This window comes from Rhinolophus hipposideros (assembly GCF_964194185.1).
Source record: "Rhinolophus hipposideros genome assembly, chromosome: 17".
Taxonomy (NCBI): domain Eukaryota; kingdom Metazoa; phylum Chordata; class Mammalia; order Chiroptera; family Rhinolophidae; genus Rhinolophus; species Rhinolophus hipposideros.
The window spans coordinates 43,348,146-43,371,792 of NC_138063.1; the positions used below are offsets into that span (position 1 = coordinate 43,348,146).

At 44.3% G+C, this 23,647-nt stretch overlaps 1 protein-coding gene across 1 annotated transcript; it reads right to left on the reverse strand.

Annotated features, from left to right (window-relative positions):
- Positions 1–553: 553 nt before the first annotated feature.
- On the reverse strand, positions 554–23,131 carry ENOSF1 (enolase superfamily member 1; the record flags this gene model as incomplete). The annotated part of the gene is given in 19 exon segments (XM_081078381.1): positions 554–655; positions 1,280–1,361; positions 3,074–3,173; positions 3,436–3,565; positions 4,842–4,883; positions 8,989–8,996; positions 8,999–9,122; positions 11,036–11,123; positions 13,412–13,446; positions 14,243–14,325; positions 15,121–15,133; positions 15,135–15,160; position 15,270; positions 15,274–15,342; positions 17,259–17,285; positions 17,629–17,636; positions 17,639–17,714; positions 19,591–19,706; positions 23,068–23,131. Coding segments are annotated over 19 exon segments (1,194 nt in total).
- Positions 23,132–23,647: the final 516 nt, after the last annotated feature.

Sequence of the window (23,647 nt, forward strand, 5' to 3'; positions counted from 1 at the left end):
ATTTTTTAAAGGGTTATAAAAAATAGTCTGAAGTAGCATTTTGCCCTTGTTAGTTTCAGTATGGTATGAATTCTGTAATAACGTACTTAGATTGAGCAGGAAAAGAGATGCTAAACCACTTCAGGGTTAACCGGTGGAATCTTTTTATCTTTGTTGCATACCAGATACCCCATGGTGCTGCAGAACTATTTTTATTCTGCTAATTTATGACAAGTTAAATAGAATAAGGAATTGTTCCAACAAATTATGCAACATGCTGCTTATTTTCAAAGTAGAGTTTAATGACTAGGTACCAGCACTTGATAGAAATTTTAACATCTTCCTGGACTTGGAATTAGTTCAATCTAAATTTAAGGATTAAGTAGGAGAATGTATGCTTATTTGCTAAAAGAATCAAGTAATAATGATTACTGAGCTGATTGCTAAGTTTAATGACTTACAGCTGAATTTGTTTTGATTGGTAGGGTGATTTTTTTACTATTTTTGTAAAGCCATACTCTCCAAATTTTAAGCCTGTTCACTTAAAAAAGAAAAGGGTGTTAGGACTGAACACTTAACTCCCTTGAGCAGCAAGAAGTTTCTTCCACACTTCACCATCTGGATATTGGTTTTTCTTTACAGATTCCTCCTTCATGTCTGTGGAATAACCAGCATCCTTTCAGAGACACACACACACACACACACTAAAGTGTTAACCCCTGAAACAACAACAAAAACATTTATTTAATGTATTTCTGTTGCTCCTAGAAATGCTTTGAAATCTAAGTCAGAGGCAACTAAGTATTTTTTAAATAAGTTTTCAGATTGTTGAAATGGAGAAGGGGGACACATTAGTGGCTATTTCCCAGGATTAGTTAACTAATCAAACTTCCTCTGATAGTTTCACCTCTGTGAAGATGAGCCCGATCTCTTGACCATGATGACGATAAATGGCCCACGTAGCACCACTATAGTCAAAACTTGTCAGTTGATTAATCTGCTAGATGGTCCCAGGTGTTTTTTTTTTGTTGGTTTTTGTTTTGTTTTGCACAAGGAGTGCACATTTTAGGGTCTCAACTGGTGAGAAAATGCTGGCATTTGAGACTTGTCAGGCAATTTCATCCCAACACCCTGACCTTCAGGCCTTGGGAATTTGAGGTGTACGAACTGAAGAGCCATTTGTTTCTAGATAGGAAAACAAACTCTAAGGAGTCAAAGCTCTGTGCTTGGTTCCAGCTCAAGAGAACAGGTACAAGGGCGGGCAGTGCTTGCTCGGGGAGGCCTCCCTGGTCAGGGTCACCTGAGGCCGCATGTAGGAAGCATTCCTGATGATCACGGTGTACTTGAAATGTTCATGCAGGTCGTTGACATATTCACACATTCTAAGAGGAAGGAATTAGGTGGGCAAGAATGTCTTAAGTCAGATAATTCATGTGGTGCTATTGAAGCAGAAGGGGTACCACTGTGAAGAAAGGGTGGTCTTGGTCAAGGCTTGGCTGATGCAACTTGTTTGCCAATCCTCAATCTCTGTGCTTCAAGTTCTTGTCACCTATAAAATAAAGAGATGCTAAACAATGTGGGGTCTTGGATGAAATGAACCATGAAGTCTTAGCTAAAGGTTTTATGACCCTAAAAGGCATTAATTTAGTATCTGGGATTATTTGGGTGCCTTGAGCCAAGTTAGATGGATAACTTAAAATCATCAAATGAGTTCCCTTGCAGCTATACGAATGATTCAGGAGAGCACAGATTTTAGGATCAGACCAACCTGTGTTTAAATCGGGTGTCAGCCACTTTCTAGTTTTGTGACTTGTGGCAAGTACCCAACTACTACCTTACTTAAATCATCAACTAATGAACTACTGCTGTGAGGGGCAGGCCCCGTGCCCCCTGCTGGGGATACACAAAGGAACTGGCAGGAGAGGGTCTTGTGGTTTCAGTGGATGTGGGTTCTAAGTCATTGATTATAATGTGGTGCTGTGTATAATCTATAAAGAACCAGGCCCAAGGGGGAGGACAGTTAGGCCTCAGAATGAACAGAACTGGCGTTCAATGCAGACAATTAAAAAGCAGATGAGGCACTGTGGTGTGACAGCACAGTGTCTGGTGGTTTTACTTGCAGAATGGCATTCCTGAGCAGTGAGGTCTGCTTTCAGGAGGGTGGCATGAGGCACTTTCACCCACCCCTGGGTGGTCATAGTGCACAGTGGGTCAGGGCTGACCTCATCCCTCAAGACCTGCAGGACCTTTCAAGGTTGTTTGGAACCCTCCTTTGGTGCTGCCTTCAGGAACTGAAATGAGGGGCAAAAGCAGAAAAACTTAGCAATGTTCATTTTTCATAGTTTAAAATATTTCGGGCATATGAAAAGGCAGTATGTGTCTACTCACTATCCAGCTTGGGAAAGAAACCAGTGCTTTACAATTGAAGGCCCCTATGTGCCCTTAACAGGTCCCATCTCTCTCATAGTCCTGATGTGTTGTTTACCCTTCCAATGCATGTTTTTATACTTTCATTATATACTTCTAGTGATCTTTCTGTGATACCACATTTAATTCCAGCAGGATAGAAAGCATAATAAAGCCGTATATGTGCAGACAACTGGAAGGAGATTGTCGTAATTTAAAGCTTACTTGGGGCTTATTGAGAAATAAGATGGAACTAAATAGTAATGATATAGCCAGATCAGGATAGATTCCAGTGTTACGAAGAGGAGTTTGGACAAAGCAGAAAATATACCTGTGATGGAAGCAGGGCTTTAGAAAGTCGAAACAGATGCTGGTTGACGAAGGAGTTCTGGTTTCCATCTGGTTGAAAAGTAACACACGTCCCCCTGCCACACACCCCCATGTACTTACAAAACAAAGTGAGTCAGAGACCAAGAACCTAGCCCTCCAAAAGAAAAAGGACTGTTATTCACTCCTGGGTCTCCTTGTTACTGCCCCATATGGAGAAGAGGAAGCAAAACGAAGCGGGCCTTTGAGTTACAGAATGTGCCAATGTGCAGGGTTCTTCATGCCTCTGGTCACAAGAGCCAAATTAAAAGGCCTGGCCTGAATTGAGAGACACTATTGAAGTTAATGCCACATTACTCAACTGTTTTCAAGGCTTGCAGAGATTGATACAAAGTCAAATATAATCAGGTGCTGCACCAATTCACAGAGGCCAACCCCACCAGCATGGGGGCAAACAGGAGCTAAGAATGAAGACAGGCTTCCATTGATTGCCAAGAGGAGGGCAGAGAGGGAGAGGTGAGAGAATGTGTGGCTTTTCTTATTACCCACAGGTGATTAAATTATGCATTAATGGGACGAGATTCCAGGATGAAAATCGTCAAAAATTCCCTGATTAATCCTAAAAGTCAGAAAAAAATAAAAATGGCAAATGACAGAGGGAACCCCAGGTATCTGATGGTCAGGGGAAGTGGAAGTTTGGTTTGCACGCTGCTGTGCCCTTACTTTCAAACTTTTTGGCCATCAGCAACACTGAGAGGTTTTCATTGACACTTCCCAGCCTGCAGCTGTCAATCTGGAGAAACTTCAAGGCTTTCGCCTGTAGGAGCTGCTTCAATATCCCTCTATTGTGGCACTAGAAATAGAATTAAAATAAAACCAACAGAAGAATCAGCTTTGGCCTTCAGGATCTCTAAACCTGTCAATGTGAGAATTCCAAGTCATTCATCAGTGACCCTCATGAATCCTGGATTCTATTTTATTCTTCATTGTCACTTGGCATAAGGCAAGTCCTGATAGTCTAGGCAGGGACGTTCCACTCACTTCTTTACAAATCTGCGGGCAGAATAGTGTGAGTCATGTAGAGTCACACCTCTCGCCATCTATTCAGAAGTAACTGTCATAGTGAAGCACAGCATCAGGATGAAATACGGTGCTGGCGATGAGCAGATGGCATGGACAACAAAACAACCACAGCCGAGCAGCGCTGCTCCTTTTGCTGGGGAAGCTGATAATCTGTTCCTTCTCACTGTTCTGCTCGTGGGCTGACTGCCGCAGGCTTTGGCAGGAACTTGTGCTTCGTTTGTAAGCACAAAAAGTGAACGCGGTAATGTTTACTCAATTTGGAAGCTGGCTTTCTTAAAACCACATAGTGCATTTTATGCCCTTGCAAAAGCAACTTTAAGTTGCTGCCTTATAAATTTCCATTAGCCACTTTGAAAACAATTAATGACTTTAGTCATATGAATTGTAGAAAAAGACAAACTTTTGACTATATCTGACTGCAGACCCTAATGAAGTGCTGTAAAACGGTCCAATTTCTAAGACTAAGTGTCATGCAGGGTATCAGGTGGGGTCTCAGCTCCCGCTCCCCACATAAAAACGCAGGACATGGTGAGGCCAAAAAGGAACACCCACGGAGCCATAGACAGGGGAGTCATACCACTATAGTCTCACTGGAGGCTGGGTTGGAGACACAGGAAACAGGATCCACATGATCTGCAACCTGCCGTCTGCTTCTCTGCCAACCAACCAACCCCACTTGCTAGCTGCAATCTGCCATGCTAACTGCAATGCGCTCTTGCAGGCTCAGCCACCATCTTCTTGCTAGCCCCCATTTTCTCTGCTAACGTAGCCACGGCAGTTATATTAGTGGTCAATAGCTCACTGGTTACAGCTGACAGCCAACTAGCCACAGCTGATGGACATCCAATCACAGTTGATGGCCATTTACTATCTGAGCCAGCACCTTTCCACGTGAGGCCGAGAGCCTGGAAACGGTACTCCTGGCTCTGTCCCCACACTATGAAAACCTTGTAACTCAAAATACAACAGGTGATGTAGCCTGACATCTGATGATGTTCTCAGTCAGTGTGGCCAGTGTATACTGACCCCAAGGCGATGTCACTTACCTGTTCTCCCGTGGCAATACCAATTTCTAATAGGACCAATGCCTATAAAATATAAGGCAACCTGGTGTTACTTTCCAAAGTTTTTGAACTGAAACTCCCAGTGTGTAATAATTCAGAGCTGCTTAACTATGTAATGTTTAACTATTTAGAGCTGAAGAAAGACACATCCCTGCTGTGGAGCCCTGTAAAGTTTCAGGATTGGTAGAAGGTGGGCGGTCAGGGGATCTGTGTGCTCGTGTCTGCAGAGGAGAAAGCCAGTGCTTGTTCATCCTGCTGCCATTAGCTTCCTTCCTGGCTATGGCTGCGGACTCTGTCTGGAGCCTGAGCAGGGTTGTGGGACTGGGAGAAGACACAGCCACTCAACAGTGGTTCATCAGACTTTCAGGGTCCAGCCTCCACCTGCCACCTTCCTATATAGGTCATCACTCCCTTTATTCCCGTCTTGTTGTCTCCCTGATGAGCCCCCTTCAGTGGTTATTCTAGAATCCTCTCCCCTCAAGCTCAGTGGGTGGCCTTAAATCCTACTTTACAGGTTGGGCTAGCTAGTGAGGTGCTAGAATCTTCTCCTTAACACAGTTCTGCTGCTCTCTGTCCTCCCACCTGAAGCTACTTCACTCCCCTCCCGTGTGGGCGTTAGGCCTCGCCCCTCCAGCCCTCAACACTCCAGCTCCTTTCCCTCCCTGGACTGTAGTGCCACACACACCCTTCAGGCATCTTTGGTTTCTCCCCTCTTGCCTTCCCATTGTTTAGGGAACAGTATCAATGACACTTTCTGGGCTCTTAATACCTGTGTGGCCTGTTCAAAACCCTGAGTGAACTGCCCCTCATCACAACTCACTGGGATAGGAGCCATCATTATCCCCATTTCACAGATGAGAAAAGATGCACAGCGTGAATAATTGTCCTGGATCACAACTCTAGAAAGGAGTGGAGCCCGGGCTTGAACTCTAGGCCAACTCCAGAGCCAGAGAGGCATCTGAATAACTAGAACAACTTCCCTGAAAAAAACACTTTAATTTAGGAGCCAGGTGTCCTCAGTTCCACTACTTGTCCAGCTTCTAACAGGATGCATGGAGTGGACCACCCAAAGCCCCGCCTTCTCGCCTGCAGGTCAGGAGTTAGAGCCAGTGGTCGGATGGTTGCTGAGGAGCCATCTAACACTAACAGCCTATGTTTCCTGAAACTTCTAATTTAAGTATGCTTCGTTCTTTATCTCAAAAGAAAATGGGTTGGGGAAGGAGGAATGTTGGAGAGATAAAGCCATTTGATTTACTCATTCTACTATTAAAGCATATAAATTTCTGGCACTTAACAGGTACCAAATTTTATTTTCTCCTTTTAAAAATTTCCTGAATCTGCTCTGCCCTATTCTCGCTACCCTCTACCTTCACATCCTCCACGCCCCCAGTACTGTGAAAGCCTCCCAGCTCCCATCCTAGCTTCCACTTTCTTTCTGCCCATTCCTGACACCTCTGTGTCCACATGTCAACCCATCCTACATGTTGCTACCAGTCAAATCATTTTTATTCCCATTCTCTCATTCAAGAACCTACAGTGGTTCACTGAGTTCAGCTGCATCTTCTGAGTAGGTGGACCCCAAAACTTGGCCCCAGGTGCCTGCCTTGCCCACAAACTCCACCATGCATGGCATTCTGTCTGGCACCTCCACAACCCCGCTGTGCTTGCTCTCTCAGCTTCCCCCTGCCTTGGTTCCTCTGTCCCCTCCCTCAGATGCCTCCGGAGGGGATGGCCGCCCCCATATAAACAAAACCTTGCAGGACTGAAGCCCAGAGGAGCTTCTGAGGAGATTCTCCAAGTCCCTGTTTGGACAAGTTGGCAGCCATTATAGCATGGCTACACCACAAGAACCCCAAGACAAAAAGTCTTGTTTAACCATGGCCCCTCACCAGGTTCTCATTTGCAATGATTACTCAAAAGGTTTCTGTTATGTTTAAATCAAAGGCTGTGGCTACTCCACGGCTCCTGTGGTTACTCCACACTGCAGCTATCCTGACAGAGTCAGGTCTGTCCGAGCTCACAGCCATCTGTCATGCAGGGCCTCTGGTCCATCTCCCTGCACAAGAACGCAGGATTTGGTGAGTCCAAAAAGCAACACTCATGGAGCCATGGATAGGGGGTTCATACCACTGTAGTCTCGCTGGTGGCTGGGTTGGAGATACAGGAAGCATGTTCCACATGATGTGCAATCCACCATCCACATCTCTGCCAACCAACCCACCACCGAACGTAGCCATGGCAGTTTTATTAGTGGCTAATGGCTAACCAGTAATAGCTGATGGCCATCTACTACCTTAGCCAGCACCTTTCCAGGTGAGGCCAAGAGCCTGGAAACTGCTCTCTGGGACTCTGTCCCCACATCATCTCTGCCTTCAATGACCTCCTTTCTACTGCCCTCAGCACTCAGGATCCCGGCCCCACATTCTACCTATGTATGTTTCACATATCTTAGTTTCTTTAGCAAGGCTGTAAAGTGCGGAGAGTGAAGGGCATTCCTTAAACGTGGGCTTTTGTAGAGTGTCCGACATAAAGAGATTACATGTTGATTGAGAGAAATGGACCCCACATCATAGTAGGATCTTTGACTTCATGTGGGACACATGAAGGTGTACCTCCTAGAACTTGGGACTAAGAACATCCTCACAGGGAAAATTTTAAGAGCAATACACAATGGGGGGGGGCGAGGAATGGTGGGGGGTAGTAGAGCAATGCCAAGTCACATCAAGGAGAAAAAAAGAGTTCCTAAGCTCCTAGGCAGGTGGGACCTGCCTCTAATCCAATTGAATGGACTAACCCAATGGCACAGTGTAGTGGGAAAGAGTTATCAGATGAAAACATAAAATGGGGGTGAGAGGCGTCTGTTGGCGGGGCCTGCACAAGCACTGACCAAGAAGGGATGAGGCTTAAGACTCGATATGGCTGGGGCCAGAGGCAGGTATATCTGCGCTAAGGAGATGGGTGCATTGGGTCATCTTGGTCTGATGCCATCACATGTTCAAATCCTATAACCAGTTTCTGCTCTGATTCTCACTCATCCAGCAGCCTTTGGTTTAATATGGTTACTCATGGAGGCTGCTCTGGTCAAAGGATACAAAAATCTAGCACTCTCACAAGTTACAGTTCTCCTTCTAACCTAACCAGCTGGCATTCTGGTTTTACATATCAGTGTTGTAAGCTGGGCTAACGGGAAACTCTCCCTGAGAAGTACAATATTTTTCAGATGTTCTGACAAATCACGTTCTTCCTAAACCTGAAAGGGAGAGAGATTGGCCCCCAGTTCAGATGGATTTGCAGAAGAGCCCTGGTGCAAGGCCTTTAGGGAAAGAGATAAGCAGCCTTCTCTTGGGGGGGCCTGACCTTGACAGTAGCTAAGCAAGCCTTTTCTTTCAGGTCATCCAGAGGAATCAACACTTTTTTGTTTCATTCAGGGTGAGTAAAATATTTTAATATCAGTCAAATTTCTATATTTACAAAGTATGAGAACCATGTTGTAGGGAAAGAATCCCAGAGAGCAGTTTCCAGGCTCTCAGCCTCATGTGGAGAGGTGCTGGCTCGGGTAGTAGTTGTCCGTCAGCTGTAACCAGTTAGCCAATTAGCCACTGATATAACTGCCCCGGCTGCGTTGGTTGGTTAGTTGGTTGGTTGGCAGGCAGAGAAGTGGACAGCAGGTTGCAGGTCCTGTGGAACCAGCCTCCAGTGAGACTATAGTGGTATGACTGCTCTATCTATGGCTCCGTGGGTGTTCCTTTTTGGCCTAGCCATATCCTGCGTTCTTATTTGGGGAGCGGGAGCAGAGACCCCGCAGGCCACCCCACATGACAAATGGCTGAGCGAGCAGGGTCTCCCGCATGACATGTCTATTAACCTTTGGATGATTGGTAGCCTTCCAGTTTTTAGCCATTTACTGTCTCTAAAATAAATAGAAATAAGAGCAATAGATAAGCTGAAGTGAGAAAAAAGGTGTCAGGTCTGCAATTCTAATACTTGTTACAAGTTACAATTATTTCAGCTACTTCATCAGGAAACATAAAGAGGAATAAGCAAAGGAATTTTAGAATCTGTCATGACCACTCTGTAAAACCAAACAAAAAACATATGGTAGTGGCAGCAGCAGCAGCAGTTTTTCTACTTTGGAGCTGGTGCATGTCCCAAAATGTCATCAGGGGAGGTTGGCTCCTCAATCCACAGTGGCCTGAACTCAGCCAGGTTTGACATCCACTCCACTGCCTCAGGCACATGCCAGCACTGGTTGGCATCCATCATCTGGAAGGAGAGACCCTTTGTGGTGAGGTCTGCCTGGTGCTGACCTTGCTGCAGGGCTGTGGCTCCCAGGGTGGAAATGCTGTCACTCAGTGCCACTGACTGCTGAGCAAGACTCCCATTTCTTCTTTGGCAGCCCAGCACACAGCCGTACAGCCATAACAAAAGGAGCCAAAGAGCAGCCACTGAGACCAGAACTTTGCCTCCAGATACAGCAGGTCCTCAAATAACATCATTTCATTAGAACACTGATGATCTGATGCCGTAGGAACTTAACTCTTGTTTATATCACTTAGCCTGTGGTAAAACTGGTTTCATTATACATCGTTTTGTTTAAAGCCACAGCACCTATCTACAATGTTAAGTGAGAACTTACTGTACTGTCTTTGGAGGAGATGGCAGTCATTCAAGGAGCTGCTGTCATGTCCAGAAGTGCCCTGGGCTAAGCCCGTGACAAGTGCTCACTACCCCAGGAGCTCTGGCCCAATCTGTATTTAGATGCCACCCAAATATATTTGTGTTGTAGTGTTCATTGTTTGTAGGAACCCTTTTGTCACATTCTGAATCACGCACAGCCAATATTGAGTTTGTTCAATGGTCGTTTATTGCCTACTGCCTACTATGTGTCTAGCACAATAATAAATAACCCAAACTCCACCATTAAATAAGCACCTATGCCACTAGGCATTTCAAGCATTCTGTCCCATTTAATATTTAGAATAACTCTATGAGGCAGATCATATCAACCCACTTTACAGATAAGAAAACCGACACACAGAGAAGTTAAGTAACTTACCTATGAATAATAAGTCAAGTAAATGGTGAGTTCAAATCTAGGCCTCACTCCAAGGCCCTGGCTCTCTGGATGCAGTGATCCTGCCTGGAAGCCAGAGGCCAGGCGTGCAGAAATTAACGGAGGGCCCTTTTATCCTGACATCACCACGCTTCGAGAAGACAGACACAGAGATGGCTATCTCTAGTAGAATGTGCTAAGTGGTAAGAGCCCTCGTGGGATGCTATGAGAACCAGAGCCCCAAATCAATTATTATCATAAATAATTTGGATGAGGATGACCTCATAAGACAAAAGTAGCATTAACTCATGTATAAATAATGGGACATCTGATCCTAGATCAAGGACTCAAAACTTTTATTTTAACTTAAGAAACAAATCTCTAAAATTTCATAAAAGCATCTATTGTGTCTTCCTTTTATGAAAATATTTTAGACATGATAAGAAATGTTTTCAAAATTACACAGTCAGGAATAACTGATTTTCATTTATCTCAAAGTTCCATCATTTCTTCACCAATGGCTCCTTGAGAGCCACCTTCCTGATGAGCTACAAGTCACTTGCAAATAACCCTGCAAACAATATCTCTTTACTCACATCAGGGTGATGACTGTAGATTACCTGCTGACTGAAGTTAAGGAACTAAAGAGAGCAGTTAGATCTTTAATAACATTAACTGAGTTGTGGCTGTGTCATACAAAAGTCAAGAATGAAAAAGTCACAGACTTGAAGAGTGGGGCTGGGAAGGGGAGCTGAGCTACTGGGGGGTGGGCGGGTGGTGGAAGGGAGGATTTGTTAAGAAGGGAGATTAAATGATTGACATACCAGGGTACCAATGGGAGACCTGTTTGCTCAGGTGTGTCCATATTAGCAAGAAGGAACTATACCTAATTCTGATCTTAACTAGTTCTGCAGAATACAAAAAATTAAGCCCCCTCAGTTGTGTGTGTGTGTTTTTTTAAGAGTTTGCCCACTACAAGACCATGAAGCTGTACTTCCTCTGACATTCAGGTTTTAAATTCGCAGTGTTCTTTAATCCTTGCTTGAAATGACTTGTAGTTTGGCCCTGGACAAAGGCTTCCTGTGAAGCTGCTTATGTCTCATTGGGAGGACAGGATATTTACCAAGGTCTTCTCAGGTCCAATTATGTTTCTGATGAATTGGCATCTACAGATGTCATCCTGGAGCTCAGCACCGACTTTTACCTTAAACTTATAAAATCAATTTGTTTTGAGAGTTTAGATCTGTCCCCTGACTTGGCAAAGATACTTGGATTTTCTGCAGAAGTGATAATCTTTGTCTATAATTCACAGATCACATGTTCTAGTAACTTCTTGCTCTTTCCCAATCAATCTTCAGACACGTCATTTGAAAATAACCTTGCAAACGGTATCTCTTTACTCACTATCAGGGCAATGATTGTAAATTTTCTGCTGACCTGAAGTTAGGAAATGGAGAGAGCAATTACATCTTTAATAACATTAGCTGAGTTTCTGCTGTGCTATGAAAAGGAGTCAAGAATGAAAAAGTCACAGACTTGAAGAAGAGAGTGTGGCTGGGAAGGGGGCCATCCTATATTATATCCTGAATGAAAAGAGTACAGTTGATAAAATACCTTCATCTGCATGATCCTTTACAAGAGGGATTCATCCTAAATCAACTCAGTGAGGGGTAAGCCACAGGGACCCTGGAGGAGTCTGAGGTTTGGGGATTAAAACGACTTGGTCACATAACTCGGGGGGGGGGGGGCAGCAGAGGTCTCCTTTGCATCACAGCTGGTCACTTGCAGGAGCTCCCTTAATCCTTTGTGGACCCAACTATTCTCCAGGCCCCTGTCTCTACACTATTCCCCAGGACTCTGTTGAAACTTTTCTTTTGTTTGTCAGGAGAAGCCTGGTTGCCCTGAGTGTGACACTGCCATGTGGAGGAGGCGACACCACACCATCGCTGGTGAGGCTGGCATTCTCTTCCTTGCTCACCAGCCTCATCACCATGCACACTTGACATTGAAGCTGTTGCTCCAGACGGAGCCTGAGGTCCTTCCTCTGCTTTCCACAATGCTCACCCTCTGTGCCAACTAAAAGCCCTGTTGCAGAATACGACGCACATTCAGGTACCCACTGCTGTTCTCTTCCCTTCGCTCAGTACTAAACACACTAAAGACGACATTTCTATCCCGGATGAGAGCTTCAGCTTCTGGATGCCGGGTTTCCTGTGCTGGAAGGCCTATGCAATCTCCCCTCAGACTTCTCTGACTCACCAGTTAGGACTGCTCCCGCCTTTCCTGGGTATTCAGAGAGGGAAGGTGCCAGCATTTACCGAGCACCTGCTATAAATGCTGACTATGCTGCTCCTTTTTAGATATGGCAACTTTGAAGAGAATCAGGAGTTAATATTATTCCCATTTTATAGACAGAGAAAATGAAGTTCAGAGAGGTTGAGCATTGTGATCATGACGACACAACAAGCACTTGCAGGGAAAAGAGGAAGATTTGATTCTGAACCCATCACGTCCCTCAGCCTCTTTCCACCTTTTCATGGTGCCTCCTTCAAGTTCTCAGTCCTCCACCCTTTATTTAGCTGAGGAATTCACAAGAATTCAGCCCACTCAGATGTAAGTGGCCACACCCCTCACCCCAGGGTCTTGTTAAAACGCAGATTCCAATGCAGCAGTTCTGGGGAGAGGCCCCAGATTCTGCTTTGCTCCAGGGACCACACTTTGAGCAGCAGGAAGTTGGGTGGCCAGAATAAGTAAGAGTCACATAGAAAGCAGGGTGATTTGAAAAGCTGGGCAAATATGCCACCTTGAGCTGCACTGATGGACTCACAGTGACCAGATCAAGAGATGATGGCCCCTCTCTGTCCTGCACTGCATCGGGATTCAGGGCCACTGAGAACCAGTTTATCCAGAGGAAGACCCTAGGAAGCCCAGGGTTTCATACCACACAGGAGGGAGACATGAAAATGGTTAGTTTGGAGAGGAGAGGGCCCAAGGGAAGAGAAGGGCCTGGAAGAGAAGAAGTGGAAGGGGAGCCTGGCTCTTGGGAACTCTACAGAGAAAAGCTGGGACCAGTGGCTGGAAGTTATAGGGAAACAAAGGGTTCACAACACTGAAGCTCTTTTTAACACCTGGAGCCCTCCAACAATGCAACAGTGCCTTACAAAGTTAAGCTCATTGCCTCCGGAAGTTTTCAAGAAGCTGAATCAGTGCTTGTTACTGATGGTAGAGTGGATTTCTAGTCCAGATTCATGCTTGAAATTGATGATTTCCACGATCTCTTTCAACTCTGATGTTCTGAGATTCTAGTGAGGACTCACATGTCATCTTTGGAAAAAGTCTGGCCTAGGCTGAAACTTCTCTTAGGTGTCCCTACACACCAGACTGCTCCTGGATGAATCCTGGCACCCTTGGGGACTTTTGGATCCTGGCTCCTCTCCACTGCTGAGCCTCTCATCTGCTGACTGGGAGAGTCAAGTTCATTATCATACAAAGAAGTTACCTGGTCCAGCTGTCTTTCAGTGCCTTCGTGCAGAGCTGCGGGGAGAGTGGCATGGTCATGACCATACATTGAAAAGCTCTCCCTCATCTAATGAACACCTCAGTCATTTCTGATTTGGTTTCACAAATGGCACGGCTGTAGCAGGCACCAGAAGAACAGCCATGTGTTGTTGAAATTCAGTGCAGAAACAGCTTAGCCAACAAACATAACTCTTTGTACTTGTCGGGTGACTGTCTACCCTCGTCTCTATGGGAACCAATTCTTTAATTGTCACAATACTCCTGGAGGGGAAATTTATATCCTTCTTTTCAAAGCTAGGATATTCTGGGACACCCACAGGACTAATGGATGTAAGAAACAAACAGAAACTAGGCTCTCTTTCTCTCAGCTGTGGGTGAGTACAGTATGATGGGAAAGCGTCATATGTCAGCCATACTCTGATTACCTGCCACGTGCCAGCCACTGTACTGCGAGCATTCCACAACTTCACTGCATTTATCTGGATCCTCAAAACCACCCACGAGATAGAGGTTATTTCCCCGTTTCATAGTGAGGAAACTGAGGATCAGCGCGGCTACCTGTAACATCGTACAAGGTTACGCTGTTGCCTCTGCCTGGGAACCAAATCCTTCCAGAACCCAATGTGGGGATCACTGGGCCCAGAGCCCTGTGTCCACAATGTGAATGCCTTTACTTTTGCTTGAGTATGAATACTTCCAGAATGAGGTCTTGGCGCCAGAATGACTTAGAAAGGTTAACAAAAAATATTAAATCTCTTCCAGGAAGCCAGGAACATAAAACCTGTCTACCAAACCAGGTTCAAATGCCCACCTGCTTCAGGGGGTCATCCAAGTACACCAGCCAGGCACATGACATGGTGTAGGCAGGGTAGCCATGCACCAGCATTTGCCCTTCTGTGGAAACACAACTCTTGTCAACACTGCGCTTTTCACGGACCTTCAGAATTAGAATTGCCTGTAGTTAAGCTGCTGCACCACAGAGAATCTCCTCTGATCCACTCTTCACATGCACCCAGCCCCTAGGATCGTGCAAATTCTGAGAATGTCAAATGGGGGTGGGGAGATGGTCAGGACACCCTCTAGGACTGGCCCACTAGCCTTCCTGTGTAGTCACACCCAGGAGACTTCTTTATCCAGACTCAACTGGCTGTGAGCCCCCAAAGTGCAGGACCACTCAAAAGTGGATGATGGGGGCCCGCCTAGTGGCTCAGGTGGTTGGAGCTCTGTGCTCCTAACTCCGAAGGCTGCTGGTTTGATTCCCGCATGGGCCAGTGGGCTCTCAACCACAAGGTTGCAGTTCGATTCCTCGATTCCCGAAAGGGATGGTGGGCTCTACCCCCTGCAACTAAGATTGAACATGGCACCTTAAGCTGAACAGCCGCTGAGCTCCCGGATGGCTCAGTTGGTTGGAGCAAGTCCTCTCAGCCACAAGGTTGTAGGTTCGACTCCTGCAAGGGATGGTGGGCTGCGCCCCCTGCAACTAGCAACGGCAACTGGACCTGGAGCTGCGCTGCGCCCTCTACAACTAAGACTGAAAGGACAACAACTTGACTTGGAAAAAGATCTGGAAGTACACACTGTTCCCCAATAAAGTCCTGTTCCACTTCCCCAATAAAATCTAAAAGATAAAATAAAAATAAAAGTGGCTGATGATGACAAAAATAGTGAAGGAAGTTTCCTCACAACCACCTCTCTCTTTTTTAACCAACTTGACCTTTCTGCAGTATTTCTGGAAAAATAAAAAGCATCACTCTTTTAGACAACAAAGTACACCACCACATTGTTTACACATCAGCATGTACCGGAAAGCTTCCAGTCCCATCACTTTCATGACTCACCTTAGGCTTCCTCCTCAGTCAGGACATCAGTGATGTACCTGAAATCTACGCAGGATAACAGCATCCTGGCGGCCTGGCAGGGCGACAGGAGTAGGGAAAGGCCCGAATCAATTCACAAGCAGATTATGTTTCTAAGTATCTGCTTACACTGATACATGGTGCTTATCCTTTCTGGGAAAGGACCTTTGGGATTTGTGTTACGTTGTGTGATTCCAGCATTCCTTGGTGTAGAGTCCTTCATCAGAGTGTCATGGCGGTCTCCTGCTGAAGTCCTCAGGCTATCCCTCATGCTCCGACCCCTCAATTCCTCCCTATCTCTCCCCTCCCTTGAAACGGAGGCTCCTCATTCCAGGCTTCTGGAAAGAGGGCCTGGTGTGAGGCAAGCACTCAGCACAAATTAAATGGATAGGTGAGCACCTGGTTTCACCTCCAGCTCACTGCTCTACACCTCAGAGCTGACTGGGATACTGAAGCAGCGTAGCAGAGGAGGAAAGAAGGCTGGTCTCAGAACCCGGACACTCAGGGTCAACCTGTGCCCACTGTTTATTAGCAGCATAACTTTGGGCAATTTCCTGTCCTGTCAAATAGGCACAATTCACTTCACTGACAGGAACAGAGTGGATTAAACGTGAGCGTGCCCAGCGTGCCAACTCCGGGATCATCACTGGCTGTACTCTCCCCGCCTCTTCCCACCCATGCTCGGTGCTCAGTCCTCTGGCTGAGACCTCCCCCACCCCAATCTAACAGGCACTTGGGAAGAAACTGGTAGCTCCATTCCCACTCAGGTTTTACTGTGACTCCATTCCCACTCAGGTTTTACTATATACTCCACTATAACTATTAAAAATTATAAAAGCTCTCTCAATGCTGAGATTCTGCTTCTTTTAAGGGTCCTGGCATTGAAATAGGAAACAGAATCCAAAAGAATAAAAAGTCCACAGGTGGGATTTCAGGCACCTTCCTAGTGGCCCTCAGATCATCCAAGTTATGGGGGCCACCTCCTGCTCCTTCTGAAAGGCTAGCCTTGAGCCTGAAGGTGGCTCAAGAGGTCCACGTCCTTCCCTTTCAGATGGTGCCCTCATGCCACCTGCAACCATGTCAGAGAAATGGTGTGATATCCACCTGTCTTCACTTTGCTCCAGAGAAGGGTCAATGTCTACTCGCTCAACAGTCTTCAAGGCCATGGTGTTCTTTGTTTTTCCTTAGTTGTGATGCCAAATAATAACAAGCGCCTTCATTTGTTGACCATCAGAATTTTAACAACCATTCAGGGCGTCACCCTGGGGCAGCTGACACTCAGAGAAGTTAAGTGACATGTCCAAGGACACCAGCCAGTAAGTGGTGGAGCCCAGATACAAAGCCAGGTCTTCCTAGGTCTGAAGTTCACTGCCCTTAACTTGCCCAGAGTTTTTTCCTCCTCAGCTGCCAGGTGTTCATCCTGGCTGTAAACAGGTCAAGGAGAAAGGAGACAGAAAGGTGGGTATCTTTAGACTTCTGTGTTTGGCTCCTTCCCTTATGGAATCGTACAGACTGATCCATCACGTCGAATCCGCATGGCTTTTGGGGTCAAAGTGACCATATAATATCTTAATAATAACATCTTGCTCTTCAGAGTTTTCTTTTCTCATTTGATCTTTAAACCAATTCGTTGAGGTTCCTAGAGAAGTTTTGATCATCCAATTTACATAGTTAGGAAACTGGAGGCTCCAAAAATTTGCATTACATATGAAAGCTCCAGTGGGGGAGGCGCGCCGGCCCTGCCTGTGGGAGCACAGCTACTGTTACTTCAAATATCAGACAAGGCAAATCTGACAAATATCAAAAACATATCAGACAAATATCAAAAACATTTCACTGGTGTTTTGCTTTTTCATCACTACAGCTATCCATAGGCAGTCCTGAGTATATTTACTCACCATCAAACAACAGGCCATTTATGAAATCTATTTCAGTTACAGAAACAATTATAACGTTAAAGAATTTACTTATCATGTCAACAGGTAACTTCCACAGAGGCTCAGAAAAAAAAAACACAAAACATTTTAAGAAACATTATGTGCAAAGTATGAAACTAAATGCAAACTCCCTCTATCAAACACTGGCCCACCTGCCCACCCGTCTCTAACGCTGCCTCCTAACCCCTCACCTTTACTGCCCACCCCCTTTCTCAGCTCTTTCTAACCTAATACAATTTCCGAACTACTGCTAGTATCGCTAAGGGAGGAAACAAAAATCAAACAATTGCCTGTATTTCCTTTGGGAGCCTGCTGTGTATTTGTCTTTCAGGCTGCTCGCAGGGAAGTGTTTCTTCCTCTGCACATGTTGTGTTGTTCCACAGAAGTGCTCCTGAGTCCATTACTTTTCCCTACTGCGTGGCCACAGGTCACACACAGCATTGAGGATGGCTGCTGCGGCCAGCTGCACACCACCTTTCTGGGGACCTATCTGATTAGGAAGCAGAACACACCACTTCTTAGAAATGAGAAAGATATTTAGGTCTCCTAGCCAGGGGCACATTTCAAGAATTAAAAGGTGGCAAAGGAAATTCACTTAAAGGCTAAGTTTTTTTTTTTTTTAATAGTTTCTAATCTACAGAAGAGTTGCATGAATAATACAAAAAGAATTGCTGTATATATACTTCCTTTCTGTGTCTCTCTCTCTCTCTCTTACTGTCTCTCTCTCTAATATATATATGAAAGTAAATGTAAAGTCCTGCTATCAAACACCTGCCTATCCATGTCTAACGCTGCCTCCTAACCCCTCACCTTTGCTCCCCCCTGTTCTCATTCCTTTCTAACCCTACTTCTACAATTTCCTAACTACTGCCAGTATTTCTAAGGAAGGAAAAAGTCAATATAAATAATAATTTATAAAAATAATATAAACAAAATTTATTTTACTGAATCATTTGAGAGTAAGTTGCAGATGCCATGTCCCTAAATACTTCAATGTGTAGTTCCTAAAAACAAGAACGTTTCTCTTACATTATCATAGTATGAGGGTCAAATTCAGGCACTAGAACACTGATAGAGTTCTATTAGCTAAACGGCAGTCCATAATCAAATTTCACCCACTGTCCCAATAACGTACTTTATTCACATGTTGCATTTAGTTGTCATGTCATTTTTGTCTCTTTTTATCTGGAAAAATTCTTTTTTGAAAAATATACATTTTTAAAGTGTACAGGCCAGGTGACCTGCATAGTGTCCCTCTATTTGGGTTGAGCTGCAGTTTCTTCATGATTAAATTCAGGTTACATATTTTTGGCACAAATTCTACGTAAGTGATATTATCACTTGTTTTTTTGTTAAGGCTTTTAACTTTCAGCACTTGGGTAAGTTAGTGTACATTAGGCTGCTGCACTGTGAGGTTACCATTTCTTCTTTCTAAGTAAGGAGATTAATATTGCCCCCACATTTTAGCATCCATTGATAATTATTGCCTCAAACAATTATTGCTACGATGATTACAATATGTTGATTGTCTAATGTTATCATTCCTTTTATATCAGTTTGTATTCTATTGTAATGACAATCTTTCCCTTGTTGTTTATTTGTTCACTCTTTGAATGGACTTATGGATGCTGATGTTAGTCAATGAGTTATAAGCCATTACGACCATATTTATTATTTTGCTGCTTGATTTGTCCCAGATCTGGCTGCTGGGAGCTTCTTCAAGAGGATGCTTTTAAAAGCAAATTTAACTTGCTTTGCAGAAGTTAAAAATGAAATCTGAGGCCGTGTGGAAGGGGCATTCTCTTGTACCTTTCTCAGAGCATGGATGGGAGCAGAGTTAGGAAAAGACAGAGCTGGTGTCAGGGAGCAAAGCCAAGGTCCTGGGTACTGGACTGATCTTACTTGATAGAATCCTTTCTCTAGGAACTCATTTTTTTTTCATGCCTTGAATTTAAGGTTCAGATAAGATCTACGCACATGAAAGGTGCTCTAGTCTCTATCTTCTTAATTTTGCTCTTATCTTCTGTTTCTGTCCTTAATCCAAAACTACTCTCATTATCTCTCCCCCAGAGACGTTGCCCATTCAGCACTTAATCGTCTGGAAAGTCTAGACCACTTCTTCCCATTCAAGGAGCTGAGATGAGGTCCAGAAGGGCAGAGACAGCTCTCAGCATCTAAATATGTCCAGATTCAAGTCTTACAGAAGGAATCAATAAAACACTGATTGTCTAAATGGTTCAAGTCCTAATTTATCTGAATAAAATGTTTTACCTCAAAATTGCCTATTTTCATGTGTTACAATCAAAGGACACCATAGACCTTAGAATCATTATTTATAGAAGCATTTTACAAAATAGATCCCTTACCCATCTGAGCTGCCCATCACTCGTGAGCTGCTTATAGAAGCCTCTGAAGCTGCCAACAATGTCCCTGAGGTCCTTGTTCAGCACGTGATGGCCCAGGGCATTCATAGCACAGACAACTGTTAAAAGAGGATTTAATTCTTATGTATGTTTTGGTATGAAGTCTATACAAGAAGACATGCAAGCACCACAAACAAACTAATGCTGGCATTTTATAATTTTAAATACAAAAGGTATATGCTTTTAAAACTCTTCCCACATATATCTTCTGTAGTTGTCATAGTAATAGCACCCAAGTAGAACCTCTGTTAATACAGACACTGAGCTTAATTTCTGAGTCGAACAAACACAGTTGGATTGGTTGCCATGGACTATAGATCTGCAAACTTAAATCATGTTCCCAAATTACTTTCTTGTTCATTTTGTAAAGTGTCTAGACAGTCAGATTCAAAACCAAACCTTGCTAGTTCATTGTTCCAAAGGAATAAGAAGACCAATTTATAGAATTAAAAAAGAGAAATGTCTTTTCACTATTGTTAAGTATGGAAAATAACTTGAATTCACTATTAAAGATGAAATGAAATGAATTTGCAATTAGCTTAATACATGTAAAATGTTAAAGTACATGAAAATAGTAGTCATAAACATTAAGTTGCTTACTATTGACATAATACACTACATTTTTCGTAAGTAATTTGAAGTTAAACTTAATTTGGGTAAGCATTACCACTGATTATTTATTTTTGGTGTTTTACTTAAAAAGTAAATAATACTATTGTATTATTTCAGATGAAGAACAAGTAACAAATCGAATGAGAATTTCTATTTCTTCTATCATTTGCTCAGTTACTATAAAACACTTAGTCTATATGCAAATAGCTGAAATAATCAGCTATGGGGGATGCAGAAGTAAAAAAACAAGTCTATCTCTAGAAATTTCTCAAACAGTTGGGAGAAAAAGCCAACACACAAGAACCAGGTGAGAACCACTAGGACAGTACAAAGTCACGTTCTGATGTGTGATTCATTAGAAGTGCTATAGAAGTTCAAGGAAGCAGAGCAAAGAAATAGGGGATCAGGACATTGGAATGGGCAAAGGGGCAGGTGAAGGCATGCAGGTAAGACAGCGATATGAAACTCGGAGTTCTTGTGAGACAAAGAAGTAAAAGGCCCATGAGGGTACTGGTTTGCAAGTGAATGAAGACAAGATTGGATGGGGGGTGGGGTGGGGGCAGATAGTGGAGACTCCAAAAAACCAGGCAGAAGATCTGAATGCATCAATAAGGAATATTGAAGAATTTTGCATAGGGCTATGACAATTTATTACTATTTTTGTTGTTATATAATATTTATTGTTCTGAGCACACTATTCTAAGAGCTTTACATGATTTAACCTAATCCTCATGACAAGAGTATAAAGTGCTATCTTCCCTCTCTTACAGATGAGGAAACTGGGTTTAAAGAGGCAGAATTTAAATCCCCGTGTTCAGAGTGAGGGAGGAGATGCATGTGATGGACAGGAGGTGTCAAGGCCCAGCGGAGGGCATTTGGTGTGATGCATTGCTGAGTATCAGCTGCACATCAGGACTGCAGGTTGCTGAGGGGCACAGACATGTCTGTCCTTGAGAAAGTTCCAGTTTAGAAGCCACGGTTACAGAAACTCTAATACTATGAGGAGAACATGGTAAGTCTCTGGGAGAAATGCAAGTGATGAAAGCCAGGCAGAGAGCACTATTAGCTGAATGCACTCAAAGCTGGGGGAGCTTTACGATGAAAGTAGAGTCTGAGCTGGTTGGTTGAGGATGGGGAGCTCTGCAGCAGTGGGGAAGGGGCATGGAGGATCTGGGAGGAAAGAATATCTCAGGTCAGGCGAAGGCAGTGAAGGGACAGAAAAGGGAAAGAATGGAGTGTATTTAAGGATTGGTGGCCATCCTGATTTGGCCTAACCATTTGGTTTCTGAGGGGGAAGTTGGGACTTAAGACTCAGAGGGAGAGTCCAAGAATTAAAGACCCATGGACATTTCTGGGCTATGTGGAGAAGAAGCAATGGAAAAAGAAAAGCTTTCACTGATGCCTTCTGTGAGGGTCAAAAGAGGAGATGCGCCGAGAGTGACTTGAAGCTTTTGAGACCTTGTGACTGGCAGAATGATCCCAGAAGGATCAGGATGGAGCGTGGGACAGAGAATGGAAGATGATGAGTTCATATTTTGATGGATGGTGTGAAGGTGAAAAACCCAATGGGAAGTGCCCAGATGGCTGCTGGACTTGAGGGGAGAGGTGAAGGACTTAAGGTGAAGTTCCAGAAATGGGATCTGGGCATCTTTGGCATAAAAGTGACACTGAAACCATGAATATGGAGGAGGTCTTAATGGGAAAGGCTTGAGGCCCGAGCCTTGGGGAGGGCAGAGGGAGTCAGTACAGGAAGAAAGTGCAGCCAGAGAGGCAGGAGGCCAGCAGGCAGAGACGGCAGAAAGAGGGGCAGCAGAGAGGGTGAATGAAGGACACTGGAAGCAGAAATAACAAGGGGATTCCAAGAGAAGGAAGGAGACAGAAGGCAACTTCAGATTAAGAGGAAGTAGATGTACAGGACAGAGGCAACAGGCATAGATCAGTAATTTAGTGTTTGGTGGGGCAAGGGGAGAAACAAAAGGGAGTAGAGAGGTGTTGAGGTCAAGTAAAGATTACTCCACAAGTGGGAAGCCCTGTCCAAATAGGATGGAGAAGGAACCACTGGAGAAGGAAAGCCTGAAGATGAAAATGCTAGAGATGGAGGGGATAAGAATGGGGGCCGGAAGGTCAAGAAGGATAGAAATGGGGACACAGAATACATTAGTTTGGGAGGATACGACTTACAGAATAAAAGAGGACAGGGTTGGTGTGGAGACTGGTATATGGAGACGGGGCACTTGTCTTCAGTCTTCTCGGGGATGCAGCAGGCAATGTCTTCTAACTGCTGCAGGTGCAGGAGTGGGGGCAGGAGGATGGAGAGAATGGTCTGGAACAGCTACTGCTCAGCAGACAATGAAGAAAGGAGCGGCTAAGAAATCATAGGAGGAACCCTTTGCTTGATTAGATTTGGGGGACAGTTTCAGGGCTCCTTCATGAAAATATCCTACTTGTGATCAGGAAGGCTCACTCTGCTGCGAAGTGCTGAATATAGCTGAATTGCCAGGTCCAGCATGTTGTGACGGCTTGGGAAGCAATCATGACAGTTATGGCTGTGCCACCAAGAACTGCAAAGTAGCTCATTCTATTAAGAAGGCACTTGAGAATCAGCACACAACACACACCATATCTCTGGGAGAGAAATACTTAAGTATTTACAAACTTGCAATACAGGTGTCAGACGTCATAAACCACTGAGCCCAGAGACAAATTCCATTCTTTGTTCTACAGTAATCCAGGCTAATTTTAACACTTCACAGATTAAAAATGGAGGAAAGTCTAGGTGAGAGCCCCTCTGCTTCAGTTTCCTCATACATAAATAGGAATTATAGCCAACACTTATTGATGGCCTTCTCTGTGTCAGGTTCTTCACAGGCATCTCGTCTACATGTATGAAGTAGATAGCATTATACCCATTTTACAGATGAGAAAACCTAGGCTTGGAGAGATTGGAGTGGTTTCTCCACAGCTGCAGCCTCTCAGAAGGGCAAAGGCAGTTGTACTAGATCAGGTGCTTGGATTTTACAAACCAGGACAATTTCAAACATTTATTTGGAAATCCACAAAGGATTGCCAGCTGGATGTTTTTTAAAGTGATTTGCCATGATATCATATAAGAAAAAACACATAAGGATTTTAAAAAGCAGGAAGAACTAATCTCAGAATAAAGGACATTCTTTTAAATGTAATAACTTTGTTTAGTTAGCATTTTTTAACAAGAGGCCTATTTTTATAAAATATTTCAGGTACACAAAGAGCAGAGGTAAGGTAACGAACATCAGTGTGGCCTCTACCCACTTAAGAAGCATATTACAATGTGAATTACAGCCCTCGGGGACCCATTCTCTTCCCTCCACATAGGTGACAGGTCACCATTATTCTAACATAGATGTTT